This window comes from Xenopus laevis, chromosome 4S, assembly GCF_017654675.1.
Source record: "Xenopus laevis strain J_2021 chromosome 4S, Xenopus_laevis_v10.1, whole genome shotgun sequence".
Taxonomy (NCBI): Eukaryota; Metazoa; Chordata; class Amphibia; order Anura; family Pipidae; genus Xenopus; species Xenopus laevis.
In genome coordinates this window covers 107653098-107675466 of record NC_054378.1, presented here as the reverse complement: position 1 = coordinate 107675466, position 22369 = coordinate 107653098, and the positions used below count along the sequence as shown (strand labels likewise).

The 22369-nt window shown below is 37.9% G+C and overlaps 2 protein-coding genes across 3 annotated transcripts in view; one reads left to right on the top strand and one right to left on the bottom strand.

The window, feature by feature from the left end:
* Window positions 1-859: 859 nt before the first annotated feature.
* rpl29.S (ribosomal protein L29 S homeolog) lies at window positions 860-6643 on the top strand. Of its 2 annotated transcripts, none has more exons than XM_018259645.2 (4): window positions 860-1034; window positions 3688-3732; window positions 4123-4187; window positions 6281-6643. In XM_018259645.2, exons 2-4 carry the CDS (start codon window positions 3696-3698, stop codon window positions 6404-6406), a joined length of 228 nt encoding a protein of 75 aa, XP_018115134.1. In that variant the 5' UTR covers window positions 860-1034; window positions 3688-3695; the 3' UTR covers window positions 6407-6643.
* Window positions 6644-13220: 6577 nt separating this feature from the next.
* Window positions 13221-22369, bottom strand: part of LOC108715035 (fibulin-2) — a 72322-nt gene continuing 63173 nt past the window's right edge. Inside the window, exons 11-14 of the mRNA XM_041561700.1 lie at window positions 18947-19063; window positions 17221-17349; window positions 15002-15125; window positions 13221-13932 (exon numbers count right to left, since the gene is read on the bottom strand). Coding sequence (XP_041417634.1) covers window positions 13578-13932; window positions 15002-15125; window positions 17221-17349; window positions 18947-19063 — 725 coding nt within the window. The 3' untranslated portion in view covers window positions 13221-13577. The remainder of the gene's footprint in view (window positions 13933-15001; window positions 15126-17220; window positions 17350-18946; window positions 19064-22369) is intronic.

Below are 22369 nucleotides of genomic sequence, written 5' to 3'. Positions count from 1 at the left end.
GTTCTGATGTCATGAGTTAGAAACGGTGAGTTCTGATGTCATCAGTTATAAACGGTGAGTTCTGATGTCATGAGTTAGAAACGGTGAGTTCTGATGTCATTTCTGTCACATGACTCACGGAAACTTGTGTATTATAATAAATACAGTACCCCCTGTTGCAAAATATTAGGATATTATAAGTTACCTCGGAGTTCCATGACCTGTATATGGTTTTATATGGTCATGAACCATACCTCCCAACTGTCCCTTTTTCGGAGGGACAGTCCCTCTTTTGACAGCTCAACCCGCAGTCCCTCATTTGTACAGGAAAGTCCCTCTTTTCTATGCACTGAACAGCCAGAAAAAGAAACAAAGTTTCTCACTTAATTGGCTTTTAGCAGAGAGCCCAGAACAGCTAACAGGTGCAAATAAGATACTTTGTAACAATTTTGAGACACAAAAACACAGTTTAGATAAGGAGAAATATTTTCAAACTTTCATAACCTGCCAAATTTTGTAAAACAAACATGGTAATTAGGGGGTGTGGCCACAGAAGGGGTGTGGTCAAAAATGCTGCTTTATGTGCGAAAAATAATTTTTTGTCCCTCTTTTTACTTCCAAAATGTTGGGAGGTATGAATCTATTATTGATCATCAGTGGTCAAGTCCGCAGAGCTGTCTGTTAGTGAAGTGACACTGTGACAAGGTTTCCACCTCATAGTCATTTCCTATCCCCCGCTCTATTACACTATTAGCAACCGTTTTAATTCAACTATTTTCAATTCTCCAAACAAAACCATTATAAAGAGAACATTTAACGCGCGCCCTTCTGGACGATGATAAAAAAAAAATTAATGGAAGGAACTCGCTTTCAAAGCTTCCGTTGTGGAGGAGCAGTTATTACTGCAGGACCAAGACGTGTGACGTCCCGGCGTGCACTGCGGCTCATCTTCCTCTTCCGGTTTGTGAGCCTCGCTGAGAGACGCTGTGAGTACCGGCTGCTTTGCTAAATCTCATGCCATCCTGACCCAGGGAACACGTTATTGGTACCGAGAGGTGCTGCATGTTTAACGGAGATATTAAGGAGGCGGGAGGGGGTGATATTGATTTTCGTTGTTTACGCTTTGGGCGGAATAATGTCCTAAACTGCGGACAGATCATAGGGGACGCAGTTATATAGAAATTCTATTGATGCCTTGCTGTGCACCGCTGAGGTTCAGCCTGTTTTGCTTCAAGCTCCCCTTTTGGTCAGGGGCCCATTTCTTACATAGAAAATCTTGTAAACATTGCTGTCCAAGTCCCAGAGTCACATCACTTTGCCTGAGCCCCACACACTTCCTCCCCTCATTCACTGAATTAGGGCCCAGTAGAGGGATGGCCGTGGCAGTTTGGGGGCCCTTCTTGCTTTCATGACTAGTTCCCTCTGCACAACCACATACATTAATTTGTAGAGTTAATCTGTATGATTTATCTATACACACTTAAGAGTTACTGTATGATTTATCTATACACACTTTTGTTGCCACCAGGGGTGGGACTTCAGAGGGAGGCCCAAGAGGTATAGGGGCCCCATGAGACATTTTGGAGACCAATAGATTTTTGCCCTGAAATTGAGGAAAGTCACCGCAAAATGCAAGAATGCTTAAGAGTGACAGAAGCCCAAAATTAGGTAACACCCGACTACACAAGTCAGGCCCATTGCATGTTGGGTATTGTAGTCTTACATTAAACTTGGCAGTCTGCAAATTGTTAAACAAAAACTACATCACCCAACATGCATTGGGAGACACAGGCTTGGCATGTTAGGGCAAGAAAACTTGGGTACAATTTGGCTGGAAAACTGGGCAGCACCCGCCTGGCTGAAAGGCTGAGGCTCAGGTGGCCATACACGCTACAATTACGCTCTTTCCAAGAAAGATCGTTTGTTTTGATACATACGCGTAGAGCTGAATCATCAAATATACAGATAGAAACAATAGAATTCTACCTGTAGCTGACTATTCAACACTAGCAATGGCCGATGTTCGTCTGGCTTCAATCAAAATTTTTCACCCGGGCTGATCAACAAGCCGACTGATATCTAAAGCTCCACATAGACGCTAAGATTTTTCTTGCTGAACGACCAATTTTAGCGAAGGCCGACCAATCTTTCGAAATTATCATGGGATTCGAACGATCGTACATTTTACGATTTTTAGGCCGACATCTGTCAGGAAATTGATCGGCCAGGTTAAAAAATCTTTGTCGTTCCCAGTGCAATCTATCTATGTCTGCAGGGCCAAGCAGGCTGCTCCCCTTTGTTTTCCTGGCAAATTGGTCTTTTTAGTTGATGGACAATTCGCACGATCGTTTCGAGATAATCGTGGTCTCAAGATGACGATCGATCTTTTAAATATCTTAACATCTATGGCCAGCTTAAGTCTTCTGCTGATATCAGTCGGCTCATCTCCTGCCATACCATCTCAGAATACCATATTGTGTACGACAAAATTGGTGATTATATGGCCACCTTAACACTGGTAGTTTTGGTGCTTGCTCATTGGCTGGCGCTTTCCCCAGTTCCCCTTGCAAATCAGTCGCTGAATATTGTTAAAACAAATATATTTATGTTTTGTGGAAGTATTAATCACAAGGAGAGCAGATTTGGGATTTAGTTCATTTAGGTTTGCTGGACACTTGCATTCAAAGCAGAGTGCATGAGTCTTCCCATGAAATCCCTGCTACTAGAAACACTGATAAAAATGATATTTTATAGGGCTGCAAAGGTTTGAATGCACTCCTGCAACACTTGTTAATTGGGACAGTCTGCATAGCCTGTCCTAAAAGGCAGTTTATGTTGATCTGCAGTATATCTATCTTGTTTGGGCCTGAAGTTGAAGCTGATGGTTAAACATTCTCTGTAAAGTAAATAACAGTATATGTCAAAGCTATATAATGAATAAATATGGAAACAGTGAGCACTGAAAGTGAGAAGGGGGGCATTGGATTGTGGCTGTGGCACAACTGTAGTTGTATAGTAGAAAATGATGGCTGATTCTCCAGAGTTTATTCTTTATATTGTGGCTGAATAGAAAGTAAGTCTGAAGTGACATGACAGCAGCACTGTGCCGAGTATAATTGGGGACGAGAAACACTAGTTGTTAATTTGGGACGGTTGGGATGTTTATTTAGTGATGGCAATGAATGTAGGAGACGATGTAGAGGTAAAGGTTAATGCCTAGGCCTTCTATATTTTGAATTGCAATGAGTTTTTGACACTGACTTTTAAGAACTTGTAGCTTTTTCAGCAATTATTTATTACTTTTTGGTGACATACATCGGCCACTAAACCTACTAACTCAACCCAGAGGGACGGGTCATCGGTTTATTGGCCCTGGTAGGGCCCCCTACTTACTTAACTTACAACTGATCTCTGACAGGTTTGAACATTGGATCAGAGTAGGGTGGCAGACGTGTTGATTGGGTGACTTGCGCTTGTTTATAAGTTTTCCATTAGTCTGCTGTGTCAGTGTGTTGCTTGCAGTTGTGATCATTCTACTAAAGGAACCCGAAATGGCATCTACATATTCTGTGTTTAATGTTTGTTCCTTCATGATCTCGGCGATGGAATATTGTGGTTTCAGTCCAGTAACTGGAGATGTTAATGTTTTATCACAGGCACTCAACTGAAATGTTATCTATAGGACTAACTTTGTTTTTTTTTCAACAGGATCGATCATGGCAAAGTCCAAGAATCACACAACTCACAACCAATGTAAGTATTGTACAATTTTATTGTTTCCATAAGTCTGGGAAATCAGAAAATTGTTCAGCCGTTGATCCTCTTCTTACTGAATTCTGAGCTTGTTGGTATATATGCGCCTCCTGATCTCCTTGGCTCATCATTTCAGTGAGATTCAGTGAGCAGAGGTGCAAAACACACTGTTCCTGTCTATATGGAGCCATTGGCTTGCCTTGTCCAGCATTTGCCTGGGCCTCCATCCAGCAGTTTGTTCCAGTGTGCAATTTGTACAGTGTTTCTTTTGCTACAAGTCTCTTAGATCAGATCAGAATGTTTCCCTGTGAAGATTTTATTTAAATCTTTTAATTCAAGGAGAAAAAATATACCTTAGAAATTAGGTTTAATTAGATTTTTGTTTTTCAGCTCGCAAATGGCACAGAAATGGCATCAAGAAACCCAAATCTCAAAGATATGAATCTCTAAAGGGGGTAAGAGTTGGTGGATTGTTTTTTTTGTTTTGGTTGCTCTGATAATAGGGTTCACTGCCTAGCAGTATGAAAAAGTGGTTTTGAATCTTAACTTAAACATTAAAGCTTACAATCTAATTCTTTAGGGAACTCTCTTGTCCACTCACTGTACTAATGACGCACAGAGTAACATTCCAGTTTTAGGTCATTGACAATATACTGGTGGCATCACCACTGACCACTACAGATTCTATTTATTTTAAGGTAGGGCTTTTGCTCTTGGCATTTAACTTAATGATCTCTGATCTGTAATCTTTTACATTGAAGACTTTTTATGACCAAAGGTGAAAGGAGTGCTGTCATCAAACTGAGCCTTTTAAAGGAACAGTAACGTCAAAAAATAAGTGTTTTAAAGTAATGAAAATATAATGCAGTGTTGCCCTGCATTGGTAAAACTGCTGTGTTTGCTTAAGAAACACTACTATTGTTTATATAAATAAGCTGTTGTGTAGCAATGGGGGCAGCCATTCAAAGGAGAAAAGGCTCAGGTTACACAGCAGACAGCAAATAAGCTCTGTCTGTCTAATCTGTTATCCATTATTTAACCTGTGCCATATAGCCGTTTTTCAATTTCCGCCATTGCTCCACAGAAGCTTGTTTATATGAACTATAGTAGCGTTTCTGAAGCAAACAGATCAGTTTTACCAGTGCAGGGCAACACTACATGATATTTTCATTACTTTAAAGCACTTTCATTTTTTGGTGTTACTGTTCCTTTAAGCAGATTCGACCCCTTATTCAGTCGACTACACCAACTACTATTGGACTGCAGTTTAAAGGGGTTATTCACCTTTGAGTAAACTTTTAGAATGATGTAGAAAATGATATTCTGAGACAATTTGCAATCGGTTCTCATTTCCTATTAGTGGTTTGAGTTATCATTTTATTGAACAGCTCTGCAGATTGCTATTTCAAGGTTGCTAGGATCCAACTAGCAACCATGCATTCATTTAAATTAGACTCTAATAGGAAAGGGACTGAAAAGAAAGAAGAGTAATACAAAGTAACAATTCATTTGTAGCCTTACAGAGCATTTATTTATTTTATATGGGGTCAGTGACCTTCATTTGAAAGCTGGAAAGACCCAAAAGACGCTAACAAAAAAAAAGACCATTTGAAAAGTTGATTAGAATTAGCCATTCTTTAAGTAAATTATTCTATACACTAAAAGTTAACTTACGGTGAACCACTTGTTTAATGTTTGATTTGGAGAGTTTGTCAAAGGTCAGTAATGGGAAAATAAAAAATATATCTTTTAGTTTAGGGGGGAGTCCAGTTTGCCAGTCCGCACAGGGCAACAGAAGCGCCTTGCCACGGTTCCCAATGCACCACAGAATTATTCACCAAAAACAATATCCAGGAAGCTGCTAGATATAAAGTCAAATAGTATCTTTATTAAATTAGCATGGTGAAAAAATGGTACAAGAAGGAAAGGCCTATTTAATTGTGGTTGCCAAAAGTTAGGCTCCCCCAAGTGACTTCTTCATTACAATTCGGCTTTTCATTCTAGTGAGCAAAGAAGAAGCTGGAAGTCGATCGCTCCGTGGTGCTTGCTGGAAGAACCCCGGCCCAGTGCTCCTATCAGCAGAAAACTGCACCGGCCTGGGGTTCTTCCAGCGAGCACCACGGAGCGATCGACTTCCAGCTTCTTCTTTGCGCAGCAGAGGTAAGTATATACATTCACTTGGGGTGCCTAACTTTTGGCACCCCCAATTAAATAGGCCTTTCCTTCTCCTTTAAGAAAGTTTGAGCTGTGTAAACGGCATTATAAAAACATGGAGATTATCACCAATTCAATGTTTCTGTTGTGCTCATTCAGCCTTCATCCCACCTCCCTCATCAGCTCATCACCTGATAAATATTCTGAAAATCAGATTCAGATTCATATCCATTGCACAAGAAGCAGACACCTCCCGACTCTGACAAGCTGAAAATGTAAATGTCTGTAAGAAATGATAAATATGCAGAGTAGAGACAGAGCTTGGTATTGTTTTATATAGAAGAAATGAATTGTGTATTTATGCTCATGGCACATGTTGTGTTCTTGATTTCAGGTTGATCCTAAGTTCATGAGAAACATGCGCTTTGCCAAGAAACACAACAAGAAGGGATTTAAGAAAATGCTGGCAAACAATGCAAAGAATGCAGCCAGCGCCCCAGCACCTGCACCCGCTAAATAATTCTACTTTTTGTTGTTAAACCTGGGACTTCAGCATTGTGATTTTTCATTTTCTGTGGTGTCACTGATGAAATAAAAAAAAAAAAAAGTCAAAAGTGATCTGTTTGTAATACAGTTCAGAAAAGGAACCCCTGTCTCTCTGAACCCGTCTCGTTAGTGTTAATGAGAATATCAAATGTAGCAGATATAAATAGTATGTAAGAGACCTGCATTGACTAATTTAAAGACGTTTTCTGGATGTTTGTTTTATCTATGGTCTGGTCACTTGTCTCAAGTTAAAAGGGGGAAAAAAGAAATCCAAGGTGATTGATATGAAAACTACTGGCTTAATTTACTCGCCCAGTCCCTCTTTGATTCACCCATTTTTATAATCCCCATGATTTTTTACTTCATGTGTCCCCTGAAGGCAAATTGCTATCGGTCTGAAGGAACTCAAATCTTGTTTTTCATGATCTGGATGTTAGGGGTTAATTACCCGAGGTTTTCCAATCAAAATGAAAGGTTCCTAGCAGAACTAAAAAGAAAAGTAACAAGAATGGAAATAAAACTGAAGCCCCACAGTAGATAATTTTTGGTGGTGGTGGGTTTGGTGACCCCCCCAATCATCATGTAGAAAGATGAATCAGCAGAAGACATAAGGTTGCACAGAATGGCTGCTCTAAAGTGTTTCTCACATGGGCAGTTGATAAAGGACAACTTAGACAATTCCCAGAAGTCTCGCTGCACCTTCTCTTGCTAATTCATCTCTCTCTGCAAGTTATACAGTGGTTTGAAGCTTATTAGAGAGACATCTCTGAACATGGAACTTTGTAATTTTACTGACAATATTTTCAGCTGCATATGGAGGATCCAAAAGATAATTAAAAAAAAAAAAGGTCCAACTGAAAAATTGTTTATGAATGGTCCTAATATAATCTACTAAGTTAATTTATAGACAAATTCCTCTTTTAAGATGTGGTCTTACTTCATCAGTAATGGGAGTTCATTAATACATAGGGATGTACCGAATCCAGGATTCTGCCTTTTTCAGCATATGCAAGTTCGGTAATCGGCCGAATCTTTCTCAAAGGATATGGTGTTCGGCCGAATCCAAAATAGTGGATTCAGTGCATCCCTAGTAATCCATAACATGTCAACTGGGACAAGTTCAGGAAGGGAAGAACTTGAGTATAACTTATATTTATACTTATAACTTATATTGAGTGTAACGTATTGAGGGGTGGAGCGATCCTTCCATAGGCTGAAGTCCTGTTTTCATCTGTAATCAGCCTATGAAGGATTGTGTCGTCCCCACTGAAACAACCGCAGGAAAACCATCAGCAGTGTCGGAGGGTCGGCTTCACGAAGATTTGCACGGCTAGGGGCGGCTTTAGGAGGTAAATATTTAGCGTGCAGCACCTCTTTGATATGGACACTTTCCAATGATTTTTATAGGAACGTGTCGGTATCGCTCTAAGTTAACTTTTGGTATGTTTTCATAACTCTTCAATTGCCTTTCTTTAGTTTTCTCTCTATTTCTACTTAGGTTTTTTATTATTTGCCTTCTTCTGCCTCTTTCCAACATTCAAATTTCCAGCTTTTCAAATTCAAGTCAAGTGGAATTTATTGTCATTTCAGCCATATAAAGTAAATACAGCACATAGGAATGAAATGGCGTTCCTCCAGAACAAATTAAACATTTATTATGATATAAAAAGTGATATTCAGAGACAATTTCCATTTGCTTTGAATTTTTTTATTATTTGTAGTTTATTTTGGGTTATTTAGCTTTTTATTTAGCGGCTCTCCAGTTTGTAGTTTCAGCAATCTGGTTGCTAGGGTCCAAATTATCCTGGCAAACATGCACGTCTATGAATAAGAGACTGGAATAAATAGAAGAGGGTCTTAATAGAAAGAGGAATAATAAAAAGTCGCAATAACTATAAATCTGTTGCCTTGAAACCTGGAAAGAATCAATAGAAGATTTAATTAAAAAAAGAAAAATGAAGGCCAGTTGAAAAGCTGCTTAAAATTAGTCATTCTGTAACATACTAAAAGTTAACTTAAAGGTGAACCACCCCTTTAAGCAATAAAAGTCAGAAAGAATCTTTGATGTCTGGTGACAGAGCCTGTCTCATAGATTCTATGTTTGGTTGCAAGTAAATCTGTACACTTGAAATGGTCAAGCCTTAAAAACAAAACTGCTGTGTTTCTTTGAATAAATTAAAACATAAATAATATAGAGCCCAGGTGTAGGGGAACATGCAGGGGAATATTGGATTGTGTTCAGGATTGACAGCTACAGACAGACACAAGATATAATGTACAGCAGGCTTCATAGTGTATAAAGTGTATAAATGCAATACAACTATACTGTAAATACAATAAGAGCCAACGGCATAAATAAGAAAACATTTTCTTTAGTGACTACATAAAGCATATTCTATTATATTAAAGTAAATGATAGGCGTCTGGTGTTTGAGACATTATCCCAATCTCATTTATTAATGGATTACACAAGTCTCTGATTTTAGTCAGGAGTACTGTGCCTAATACAAGTATGGGATCCATTATCCAGAAAGCTGTGTCTCCCATACAGTAGACTCCATTTGATCCAAATAATCCAGTTTTAAAAAATAATTTCTTTTTCTCTGTAATAATAAAACAATACATTATACTTGATCCCAAACTAAGAAATAATGAATCCTTATTGGAAGCAAAACCAACCTGTTGGGTTTATTTAATGTTTACTTGATTTTTTAATAGACGTAGGGGCAGATTTATCAAGGGTCCAATTTCAAATAAAAAAAAAAAAAAATCCTAATAAAAAAAGACCAACCGAATTTCATTTAAAAAAGCAAAGTTTTTTTTTTTCCGGGTGAATAGGCCGTTTTCGTTTGAAATCGAATCGTACGAATCGAAGTAACATTGCATTCGATCAAATTAGATTCTAAGTTTTTAAAACTTTCTAATTTTTTTTTCAAATTGAATTTGGACTATTCCCTAGTAGTCGAAGTACACAAAAAAGAGTTTCAAATTAAAAAATTTTTAATTTGAATTTTCACTTCGACCCTTGATAAATCTGCCCCTTAAAGGGATACTGTCATGTGAAAAAACATTTTTTTCAAAATGAATCAGTTAATAGTGCTGCTCCAGCAGAATTTTGCGCTGAAATCCATTTCTCAAAAAAGCAAACAGATTTTTTTTATATTCAATTTTGAAATCTGACATGGGGCTAGACATATTGTCAATTTCCCAGCTGCCCCAAGTCATGTGACTTGTGCTCTGATAAACTTCATTCACTCTTTACTGCTGTACTGCAAGTTGGAGTGATATCACCCCCCTCCCTTTTTCCCCCCAGCAGCCAAACAAAAGAACAATGGGAAGGTAACCAGATAGCAGCTCTCTAAAGCTGGCCATAGACGCAAAGATCCGATCGTACGAATCAACGTATGATCGGACTTTCCCATCTCCCGACCCTCCACTAACCATTCAGATCAAAGTCTTTACCATTCCGATCAAATAGAACAGATCACCCAATGTTCTGCCCCTGACGGCAATCGTACGATACTTATGTCTGACAACACTAGTGACAGTCTCCCTCTGAAAATCGTACGATCGGCAATACACGCAGAGATATTATCGGCAGCCGACAGAAATTTTCTAACCTGTCCGATCGACCAAACGACCGATCTCCGACGGACGAAAAATGTCCGGACTCTCCACAGATGGTCCGAAAATCGTACGAATCCACGATTCGTACGATCGGATCTTTGCGTCTATGGCCAGCTTAACACAAGATAACAGCTGCCTGGTAGATCTAAGAACAACACTCAATAGTAAAAACCCATGTCTCACTGAGACACATTCAGTTACATTGAGAAGGAAAAACAGCAGCCTGCCAGAAAGCATTTCTCTCCTAAAGTGCAGGCACAAGTCACATGACCAGGGGCAGTGGGGAAATTGACAAAATATCTAGCCCCATGTCAGATTTCAAAATTGAATATAAAAAAAATCTGTTTGCTCTTTTGAGAAATGGATTTCAGTGCAGAATTCTGCTGGAGCAGCACTATTAACTGATGTGTTTTGAAAAAAACATGTTTTCCGATGACAGGATCCCTTTAAGGTATGGAGATCCAAATTAGGGAAAGATGTTATTTGGAAAACCCCAGGTCCTGAACTTTCTGGATAACAGGTCTCATATCTGTACAGAGAGCTGCCTATGCAGGTTGCACAGAGGGCTTTAGGGTTACTCTGTAAACTGGGCAAGCTTAGAGTATAGCTAAATTCTCCACTATATGTGGGTTTTGTTATTACTCCTCTTTTTATTCAGGCCTCTCCTATTCCCGTCTCTTATTCAATTCAATGCATGGTTGCTAGATTAATTTGGACCCTAGCAACCAGATTGCTGAAATCGACTTTCATTAAAATGAACCCTATATGTGTTGCAAGAAAATGTCCTAAATATCTCTTTCACAATATTTGTGTATATTCCAAATATTGGTTATTATCATAACATTTGAGACCAGGAGGTGGCGATAAAAACTATTTAAAAGGACACGTGGTTTTAAAAATATTGAGAAAGGGAATCGAGGTGCTTAATATATTATTTGCTCTGCCAACCCAAATATAATATAGACTTTGGCTAAACCTGGGAGGATGTCGTTCCCCCCCCCCATCTGTGAAAGCTGGAGGCTTATTGGGAGATGCTGACAGACTGAGCAACAGGGGAACAGGGGGATTGGAATAAAATAACACAGGACTGAGCAGAAAACCTGTTATCCAGAAAGCTCCGAATTATGGGAAGGCCATCTCCCATAGACTCAATTTTAATCAAATAGTTCTAATTTTAAAGAATTATTTTCTTTTTCTCTGTAATAATAAGAGTACAACGTACATAATCCTAACTAAGATATAATTAATCCTTATTGGAAGTAGGGATGCACCGAATCCACTATTTTGGATTCGGCCGAATCCTTCACGAATCTGAATTTGCATATGCAAATTAGGGATGGGAAGGGGAAAACATTTTTACTTCCTTGTTTTGTGACAAAAAGTCACGTGATTTCCCTCTCCGCCCCTAATTTGCATATGCAAATTAGGATTCGGTTCGGCCGGACAGAAGTATTCGGCCGAATCCGAACCCTGATGAAAGGCCGAATCCCGAACCGAATCCTGGATTCGGTGCATCCCTAATTGGAAGCAAAACATTCCTTTTGGATTTAATTAATGTTTAAATATTTTTTTTAGTAGAAAGGTATGGAGATCCAAATTACGGAAAGACCCCTTATCTGGTCCCGAGTACTCTGGTTAAAAGATCCCATATCTGTATATTGTAATTAAATGGACTCAAAACCAAGCGAGAGTATATAAAGTATATAAGTTACAGTATCATCCAATCCCTGGGCTAAAAGTTCAGAGCAACATTGATATATTAATTAAACCCTTACTGAATGGTCAAGTCGATAGCACTGACACATACTTACTACCGGTAACTTATATTTTAGTAGTAGGTGAAAAATGCACTAAATAAATGTTTCTTCTAAGGCTCTAAATGAAAGAATAGGATGCTAGTAACAGTGGAAATTGGTTCTTTTTATTGTTTCCATATCTAAGAGAATTTACAATTCTTATTTATTGTATTAAAATGCAGAATTATAGAACAAAAGGATGTTACACCCCCCCACCCATAAGGAACTCCTCCTTATCTGTGATCTTGAGACAGAATCAGAACCAAGAGGAAAGTATTAAACAAAACAAATTTTATCTCTTCATTAACTCTGCTTATTTCACAGATAGGCCTAGTCAGGCTGCCGGGTATAGAGGGTAATGCTGAGCTTAAGACATTTAAATGTACCTGATCTTGGCAAATACCAAATCTTCAAAGCAAATATTTATATTCAGACGATTATTTGAACTTAGGAAGAATGGCAATAGCTATAGCTTTAAAGGACTATATTTATGTTTTTATTCTTGCCTCCCTCCTTATTTTGCTTTATTCAATTTGAATAGAGCTAAAGGTTTACAGATGAGGAGGAGTTCTCTTTCTGAGAGTCTTTAAAGTGGTTGTTCCCCTTTAAATTTACTTTTAGTATGATGTAGAGAGTGATCATCTGAGACAATTTGCAGTTGGTTTTCATTTTTTATTATTTGTGGTTTTTGAGTTATTTAGCTTTTTATTCAGCAGCTCTCTATTTGCAATTTCAGCAATCTGGTTGCTAGGGTCTAAATTACCCCAGCAACACTGCATTGATTTGAATAAGAGACAGGGATATGAAAACAATGAATAGAAAATCAGTAATACAGTGTAGCAATAACAATACATGTGTAACCTTACATTTGTTTTTTAGAAAGGGTCAGTGACTCCCATTTTAAAGCTGAAAAGAGTCAGAGGAAGGAGGCAAATAATTAAAAAACTATAGAAAATAAATAATGAAGATCAATTGGAAAGCTGCGTAGAATTGGTCATTCTATATCACACTAAGTGGCAGGTTTATCAAAGGTCGAGGTGAATTTTCGAATGAAAAAAATTCGGATTTCGAGCTAATTATTGTGTACTTCGACTAGGGAATAGTCCAAATTCGATTCGAATTTGAAAAAAAATTCGAATATCGAAATTTATCTTTGTACTGTCTCTTTAAAAATTCAACTTCGACCATTCACCATCGAAAACCTGCCGAATTGCTGTTTTAGCCTATGGCTAAATGGGGAAAACTTTGAATCGAATTCGATCGAATGCGATATTCCTTCGATTCGTTCGATTTGAATTTGACCGAATACGGACCTCTTCGATCAAAAATGGACCTATTCGACCCAAAAAAAAAAAAAAACAACTTCGACCTCATTTCGGTTGGTCTTTTTGAATTCGAATTTTGACATTTTTTTCAATTCGAAATTCGAGAAAGCGTTTGGATGAACTGTAAAATGAAACGATTAATAACGAATAAGCTGCCCTGATGGTTCAACAAATGTTACAACAAATGGTTACAACAAAATGTAATATGTTAAACACAGATGGATATTGCCCATTTAAAGGGGAAATACATGGAATAGACACCCTGCTTAAAAACAGAGCACATGTTGCCTTTACTCTTAACTGGAATTCCAGAGTAATGTGCTTTATCAGTCTTACCAAAATGTTTGTCTTCATACCTTAATTATAAGCAGAAAACCCTAGAGGTAGAAATGAACGTTTAAGAGTGGGAAGTAATAAATACGTAAATCCTGGTGAGGAATGTCGTGACCACGCCCTGACGGAACAGTTTCATCTCAACATCCAATAAAAAGTCTTTGCCTTTCTTGACTGGTCTTTGTAAGTAGATGGTGCCTGTGTAAGGGTTAAATTTTCGAGAGCTGAAATAATTTTCTTCATTTCCCTTTTTGATATCCAGGACAATAGTATCACCCGCATACGCTGGAGACGGCCCTATGCGGAAAATCTGTGCTGGGACCATCACTCCAGCTGGGAAATTCAGTCGCAGATAAGAGATCCGTACGGGGGTATTTTGGCACTCTTGGTAATTGAAACATGATATTCGCTCACAAACCCTAATAAGAGAAAAAATTTGGTTAATGGAGAACTAAAAAGGAGGGTTGTGGATGCACTCCTAAAGCCATATAAAAACATATTTAAATACAATAATCCCCTGTCTAAAAAAAGAAAAACAGTTTTTTTGTTACAAAGTTATGTTTATAAAATTGATAAGCCGCCATACCGCGTCAAGGTAAACCCCATACAGTAGCCCCTAACTTGTTTACCTGTGATCAAAATGGTGGTATGGTGGCTTATCAACTTTATGATCAAAACTTTGTAACAAAAAAACCCTGTTTTTCTTTTTTAAATACATGCACTTGCAAATTCATTGAATTATTTAGACAGGGGTTTAGTGTACTTAAATATGTTTTTATATGGCCTTAGGAGTGCACCCACAATCCCCCATTTTGTAAAGGAGAACTAAACCCTAAAATGAATATGGCTAAAAATGCCACATTTTACATACTGAACTTATTACACCAGCCTAAAGTTTCAGCTTGTCAATAGCAGAAATGATCCAGGACTTCAAACTTGTCACAGGGGGTCACCATCTTGGAAAGTGTCTGTGACACTCACATGCTCAGTGGGCTCTGAGCAGCTGTTGAGAAGCTAAGCTTAGGGGTCGTCACTAATTATCAAGCAGAAAATGAGGTTGGTCTGTAATATAAGCTGATGCTACAGGGCAGATTATTAAATTCTGATGCTAATTGCACTGGTGTCTGTGCTGCCATGTAGTAATTATCTGTATTAATTACTAATCAGCCTTATATTGTGACATTTCTATTGTATGTGTACTGTATATTGTGAGTGGGTCCCTAAGCTCAGTAAGTGACAGCAGCACAGAGCATGTGCAGTGAATCAGCAGAAAAGAACATGGGGAGCTACTGGGGCATCTTTGGAGACACAGATCTTTACTGCTAAAGGACTGTGGTTGCCTTGGGCTGGTATAGAAACATAATGTACAACATTTCTAGCTATTTCTTTAGTTAGGCTTTAGTTCTCCTTTAATGGCTAAACAGAAATTCCATCATGTTATGTTAATTTCCATCTTGCTCCACTATAGACACCTGTGTTGTGACTTACGTGCTAGAAACCTTTCTGTAGTTCTCTGGGCACGTGTAGGACAGACATTTGTAGCTCCCTTGAATGTTGTAACACTCCTCTGACGATGAGCAGTTGTGTGTTCCCACTTCACATTCATCAATATCTTTAGAACAAAGAAAAGGGTTAATCCTAAAACACTGACTTCACTTTGTTAGAAGTGATTTCCGATTTTACACCTGGACATTAGGCTTTCTAGTGCAAAAGAGCGCAATTGCACCCCAATGCAACCCTCCGACCCCCTCCAGCTCAGAAAAAGAAAGCGTTGAAAGTCAAGGGGGTGGTGGCATTGCAGGGACAGCCTCAGGCAACTCCTGCATTAGAAACGATGCAGAAGAATCTTTAAAACATCATTTCAAGGCTGTAAATAAACCTCAATGCTCATGGTAAACCTCTGCAGGTGGCTATGCAAAAACATCAGTAACAGTAATTAATAATTCCAGTAGGGTTGGCACCTTTTTTTTTGGTGAAATCCGGACAGAAGGCAACCCTAGATTCTGAGAAAAAAACCTTAAACTTTTCATGATTTATTAAACTCCGATGCTGCTAAAAGTCCAAATAAAAAACATACTCCATCTCAAACCTGCCGAAGAAGTCAATGGAGATATTTACAAATGGAAGATATCATGATCTGTGCTGGGTTTCGAACAATAATCCGATTAATTAGTGGTTTTTGGGCGATAATCTGGGAGTTTTCAGGTGTTAAATCCAAAAAAATATACGATTCGGATTTTCTTTTTTCACAATTTTCCCGCACTAGATATTTGTGAGTAGATTTATTGATAAATACGGTAAAAATGTTTCCGATTTTAGTAAATAACCCCCTGATTGTCGCATGTATCTGCTACGTTGCTAAATGGGAAGAATAATGACCTTCTTGAAATGTATTTAGATTCCCCACTTTCACAAATGTTCCTTTATGTAAGGTTGGGAAAATGGCCTATTGACTTTCCAAAGCCACCTGATCAAGACCAAAGTTGCTGCAACCAAGTTAATTCAGCCTGTGTCTAAATTCACTCTGGAGTGAGCACATACTGTATGAAGGTCTTATTACAAAATCTGTGGATAATGCAGACAATGTTTTTTCAATGTACAATGCCATTAATAAAACATATTTAAAGGAACAGTAACATCAAAAATTGAAAGTGTTTTTAAAAAATGAATAAATAATGTAGTGTTGCCCTGCACTGGTAGAATTGAGATGTTTGCTTCAGATACTATAGTTTATATAAACAAACTGCTGTGTAGCCATGGGGGCAGCCATTTAAGCACAAGGCAAATAGTAGATAACAGATAAGCTATGTAGAATCCCTTTGTATACTACAGATCTTATTTGGTATCTGCTGTGTATCCTGTGCCTTTTCTCCCTTTTCAGCTTTGAATGGCTGCCCCCATGGCTACACAGCAGCTTGTTTATATAAACTATAATAGAGTTTCTGAAGCAAATACGATAGTTTTACCAGTGCAGGGCAACAGTACATTATATTTTAATTAATTTAATACACTTTCATTTGTTGGTGTTACTGTTCCTTTAAGTGAATTGGAAATAGAACCGATTAATATGAATAAGTGATCACTACCACAATGGCCTCCTTCCCTGTTAACCTCACAAGATCTACAAGGGTCTTCCCTTTTCCCTACTATTTGAAAATCTCCTTTAAATTCACAGGTATGGGACCTGTTATGCAGAATGCTCAGGACCTGGGGTCTTCCGGATAATGGATCTTTCCGTAATTTGGATTTTCATATCTTAAGTCTACTAGAAAATCATGTAAACATTAAATAAACCCAATAGGCTGGTTTTGCTTCCAATAAGGATTAATTATATCTTAGTTGGGATCAAGTACACGGTAATGTTTAATTATTACAGGGAAAAAGAAAATCTTTTTTTAAAATGTTGGATTATTTGGATAAAATGGAGCCTATGGGAGACGGCCTTTCCATAATTCTGAACTTTTTGGATAGTGGATTTTCAGATAACAGATCCCATACCTATATATATATATATATATATATATATATATATATATATATATATATATATATATATATATATATATATATATATATATATATATATATATATATATATATATATATACATACAGTATCTACAATATATCAGAGGGAAATCTAGGACAAGTATCTTCCCATGGCACTTCATGGAAACCAATCACCCCTTTGTAAAGGGCTCTTCTCACCTTTGCATGTCCGTCCATTCGCTGACAGGGTGTAACCAGTTTGTGGGCAGGCGCACTGGTAGCTACCAGGAGTGTTTACACAGGCAAACACACAAAGGCTTCCAAAGTTCTGGACACATTCATCAATATCTGAAAATAAGAAAATATCCTAGAATTATCCAGATGCTTAGTAAATGAAGAATTCTCCGAGGAACAATGTTATGTTTTGTACTCATAGCGAATATATTACCTAATTTCCCCAGAGTCTCTCCTGATAGTCGATGCCTGGTGTTGGCTGGAGGGGTCGGCACCTCTCCCAATCGTATCTAATTTTCTCTATAGATACGATTGGGAGAGGTGCCGACCCCTCCAGCCAACACCAGGCATCGACTATCAGGAGAGACTCTGGGGAAATTAGGTAATATATTCGCTCATCAGACATGTCTGATGAAGGGGCACGCCCCCGAAACGTTACATCACTTGACTAAATAAACTTGCAGGGGAGATCCCCGCTACACCAGCTTGTGTTGTTCGGCTAATTTTCTCTATAGATGTTTTGTAGTCAGACATGAGTATGGTCTACAGCTTATCAGTGTTGTATCATTCTCTTGTGAGGAAGCCTTATCTACTATGGTGGGACACAGAAGAAAAGTTGACTTTAGTTGGTTTTCCAAAGATTGTACCAACTATTCCATCTGTCCTAATATTTCGCAAAATCTGGAAAGTTAAAGGATAAGAAAACCTTTAAAACAAGTGGATGTAGAATTGAGGAGGGTGCTATTCTAAGCACTTTTGTCATTGACATTCATTCTTTTTTCATTCCAACATATTAAGGGATACATGTACTGTTAATATGAATTAATTTTGTTCCAACAGCGCCACCTGTTGGTCATTTTCCCACCAGTCTGACCACCAAGTAGTCAAGGAAGTTGACGAGAGAGAAAAAGAGGCTGCTCTGATTTGAGAAAGGTTTCTATGTTTTTCCTAAACAGAAGAACATCAGAGCAGCCTCTTTTTCTCTCTAGTCAACTTCCTTGACTACTTGGTGGTCAGACTGGTGGGAAAATGACCAACAGGTGGCGCTGTTGGAACAAAATTAATTCATGTTAACAGTACAGGTATGGGACCTATTATCAAGAATGCTCGGGACCTGGGGCTTTCCGGATAATGGGTCTTTCCGTAATTTGGATCTTCATACCTTAAGACTACTAGAAAATCACGTAAACATTAAATAAACCCAACAAGCTCATCCTGCTTCCAATAAGGATTAAATATATCTTAGTTTGGATCAAGTACAAGCTACTGTTTTGTTATTATAAATAAAAAGAAAATAATTTAAAAAAATTTGGATCATTTGATTATAATGGAGTCTATGGGAGACGGCTTTTCCATAATTCGGAACTTTCTGGATAACGGGTTTCCGGATAACAGATCCCATACCTGTACATATATCCCTTAATATGTTGGAATGAAAAAAGAATAAATAATGAATGTAAATGACAAAAGTGCTTAGAATAGCACCCTCATCAATTTTACATTCACTTATTTTAAAGGCTTACTTATCCTTTACAGAAAGTTAGATTAGTGCCTTCAAGGTTTACTGTATAAATGTACTTTAACACCACACTAAACTCTTGATATTCTGAATATAAAGCTTCTTCAGTCCATGATCACATCAGAAGGTTCTTATGCATTCAAATGCTTGTGCTTAAGTGGCTGCAAACATGCTAATACTTTAAACAGTTACCTTCACATGAGATCCCATCATCTGCAAGCTTATATCCCTCTTTGCAGTAACACTGATAGGAGCCATATACATTAGTGCACTCTTGGTTACATGGATTATTCTTACACTCGTTCACATCTGTGAAAGCAACAAAACGGTTACTGTAAAAGGCTCACTAACCACTTTCTCCAGCCACTCTTAGGGAGTTATTTATTAAAGTACGAATGCCAAAAACTAGAAAAATTCAACATTTTTATTGAAAAACAATTAAAATTTTTCATGATTTATCTATCATACCCCGTGGATGGAAAAAGATAGAATCTGAAAATGTGGCATCTCAGTCCTGCCGAGGTTGTTTATAAGTTGATGGGAGAGGTCGGGAAGATATCCTGATCTGCGCTGGGTTTCCTGCGAAAATCCGAAGATTTCGTGGTTTTTGGGCAAAAATCCTAAAAAATCTTATTTTTTGGGTAGAAAATCTGAAAGATTTGTATGATTCAAATTTTCGTGCGATTTTCACAATTTTGTTTTTAGTTTTTTCCTGCACTGGAATTTTTCGAGAAAATGTATTGATAAATAAGGGGAAATAACCTGTGTGGATTTGGTCAGAGTATATTTCAGGAAATAATGAGATAAATTCGGATTTTGATAAATAACCCCCTAGAAGTCATTATGGCTAAGTGAATCCAGTGTCCCCTGAATACTTACTTATTAATACTAAGGGGCACATTGACTAAGCTCGAGTGAAGGATTCGAATATAAAAAAAACTTTGAATTTCTAAGGTTTTTTTCGGGTACTTCGACCATTGAATAGGCTACTACGACCTTCGACTTCAACTCAAACGATTCTAACTAAAAATCCTTCGACTATTCAACCATTCGATAGTTGAAGTACTTTCTCCTAAAAAAAACTTCGACTACATACTTGGGTAGTTTAAACCTACCGAGGTACAATGTTAGCCTATGGGGAGCTTCCCCATCACTTTCCTAAGCTTTTTTTTGATCGAAGAAACATCGTTCGACCGATCGATTAAAATCCTTCGAATCGAACGATTTCTACTTCGATCGAACGAAGTATTTGCTCAAAATCGGTTATCGAATTCGAAGGATTTAACTTCGAGGGTCGAATTCGAGGGTTAATTAACCCTTGATATTCGACCCTTGATAAATGTGCCCCTAAGCACAGGGTAGGGCTTGGACCCCATTGAGAACAGTGATTTCCATGGGCAGTGCAAAACAGGCTGAAGGACATCCAACCAGTAGGAAAACTCTTGCAGGCCCATAATAATAAACAAAGCGGGAATACTTATATCCTCTTTATTTATGCCAATCTAAGACAAATCTTCTCATCTAAGAATGTCAAAAAGGAAAGCCCAGGTGCAGGACATACATAGGATGATAAAACTGGAAAAAAAACTGGGCTTGTTTTTGAACTAATGGGAGTTCTTTTGGTTGGGGAGCTAGGAGGAGAGCTAAATCCGCACACAAAAGTACACACAAAAACACACTTGCGCCGAACCAAACACATGCACATATCCATGTGTTTGAATATTTTATTCAAAATGAAATTATTAATATTTCCATTAGGGGAGTCATTGGATTCCTTTTCAGGATTTTCAAGGAATTGGAATGTTAGCTGAATACATCAACATGTTGTTTAGAAGAAAGTGTCCAGGGAAAAATAATCACCAGGCTGAATATTGGCTGTATTTCACAAATGAATGTTTGAATAGACTGCGAGCATAGTAAATACTGTACATCTGGTTTTCCCTGGCATTTTGCCAGACCAAGGCACATGTGTTTTTTGCTATACATCTAGTATGAAACTTAGAAATAAATATTATATAAGCGTTCCCCAAGTTAGTGAGAGGGACACTCAAATAACAGGTTAAAAACCGGACAGAAACAGAGGAAGCCTCTGAGGAAGCAGACTGACAGTGAAATGCGTCAGGCGAGAGAATCATTAGAAAACATGAATTTTTAGAGGGAAAAAAACTTCAAATTGTTCTGGATTTAATATACCATAAGGCTGCTCAAAGTCTGAATCTGAAAATACTCCATCTCCAACCTGTCATGGTCCCGTAAAAGTCAATGGCAAAGGTCCCATATCAAATTTGAAGATATCATGGTCTGCACTGAGTTTCGTCCAAAAATCTGAAAAATTTGTGGGTTTCGAGCGATATCACAAAAAATTCTAACGTTTCTGACATAAAACCAGAAAAATTTGGGTTTTTTTTAGCAAAAGATCAAGTTTTTTGAGTTTTTTTTCCCAAGGTGTTTTTATTGAGTTTTTTTTAATGATAAATAAGGTAAAATCATGAATGGGTGTTTGGAACAGAATCTAAATCCTAATTTGAATATGCAATTAGGAGTGGGAGGGAAATCATGTGATTTTTTGTCACAAAACAAGGAAGTAAAAAATGTTTTCCCCTCCCCACCCCTAATTTGCATATGCATATAGTTTGGTATTTGGCCGAATCTTTTGCGAAGGATTCGGAGGTTCGGCCAAATCCAAAATAGTGGATTCGGTGCATCCCTAGTTATTTACTAAACTCGGAATGAAAAAAATCACGAAATGTTTTTTTTTTATTATAAAATCGGACTTTTAAAAAATCACATATTTTTCGGAATTTATTAAACCCAGAGGATGGAAAAGTTAGAATCTGAAAATCCGGCATCTCAGACCTGTCGAGGCTGCATATAAGTCAATGGGAAAAGTCCCAATGATTTTTTGATGTGCACTGGGCTTCATGCAGTAACCCCGACGTTTTTCAGAGTTTTCAGGCAAAAATCTGAAAAAATCTTGAAAAATTGGATGAAAAATCCGAAAAAAATAGTGGAAATCTGATTTTATTCCCGCAAAGCAAATTTTCGGCAAAATGCAATAGTAAATAAATGTAAAAAACCAGAGCAGATCTGAACGGAGTTTGTAGCAGAAATTATTGAGAATAAAGAGATAAATAACCCCCCAAGTGCTAACTCTCAAAATCTAAAGACAGTCAACTGCCCCAATGTATTCAGATATATGACCAATGTATAAATGACCCAACAAATCACCTAACTGGGCTTAATGAAGTCGTTTGCACATGGATAGGAAACTGGCTACAGGATCGGGTACAGAGGGTGGTTGTTAATGGGACATTCTCTACTTGGAGTAAGGTTCTTAGTGGGGTCCCCCAGGGCGCGGTATTGGGTCCATTTTATTTAACTTGTTCATTAATGACTTAGGGGAGGGTGTTGTAAGTAATGTATCAGTGTTTGCAGATGACACAAAACTATCCAATTAATTCCATCCAGGATGTGGCATCCTTGCAACATGATCTTGACAAACTGGCAATCTGGGCAGCTAAGTGGCAAATGAGATTCAATGTTGATAAATGTAAAGTCATGCACCTGGGATGTAAAAATATCCAAGCCACTTATATCCTTAATGGGACTGCACTA

Bases quoted from the DNA above. Each gene is read 5' to 3' on its own strand.
- rpl29.S (XM_018259645.2), top strand. From the start codon at position 3,696: ATGGCAAAGTCCAAGAATCACACAACTCACAACCAAT. The intron at 3,733-4,122 runs GTAAGTATTGTA...TTTGTTTTTCAG, and splicing joins TCACACAACTCACAACCAAT to CTCGCAAATGGCACAGAAAT. The intron at 4,188-6,280 runs GTAAGAGTTGGT...TCTTGATTTCAG, and splicing joins GATATGAATCTCTAAAGGGG to GTTGATCCTAAGTTCATGAG.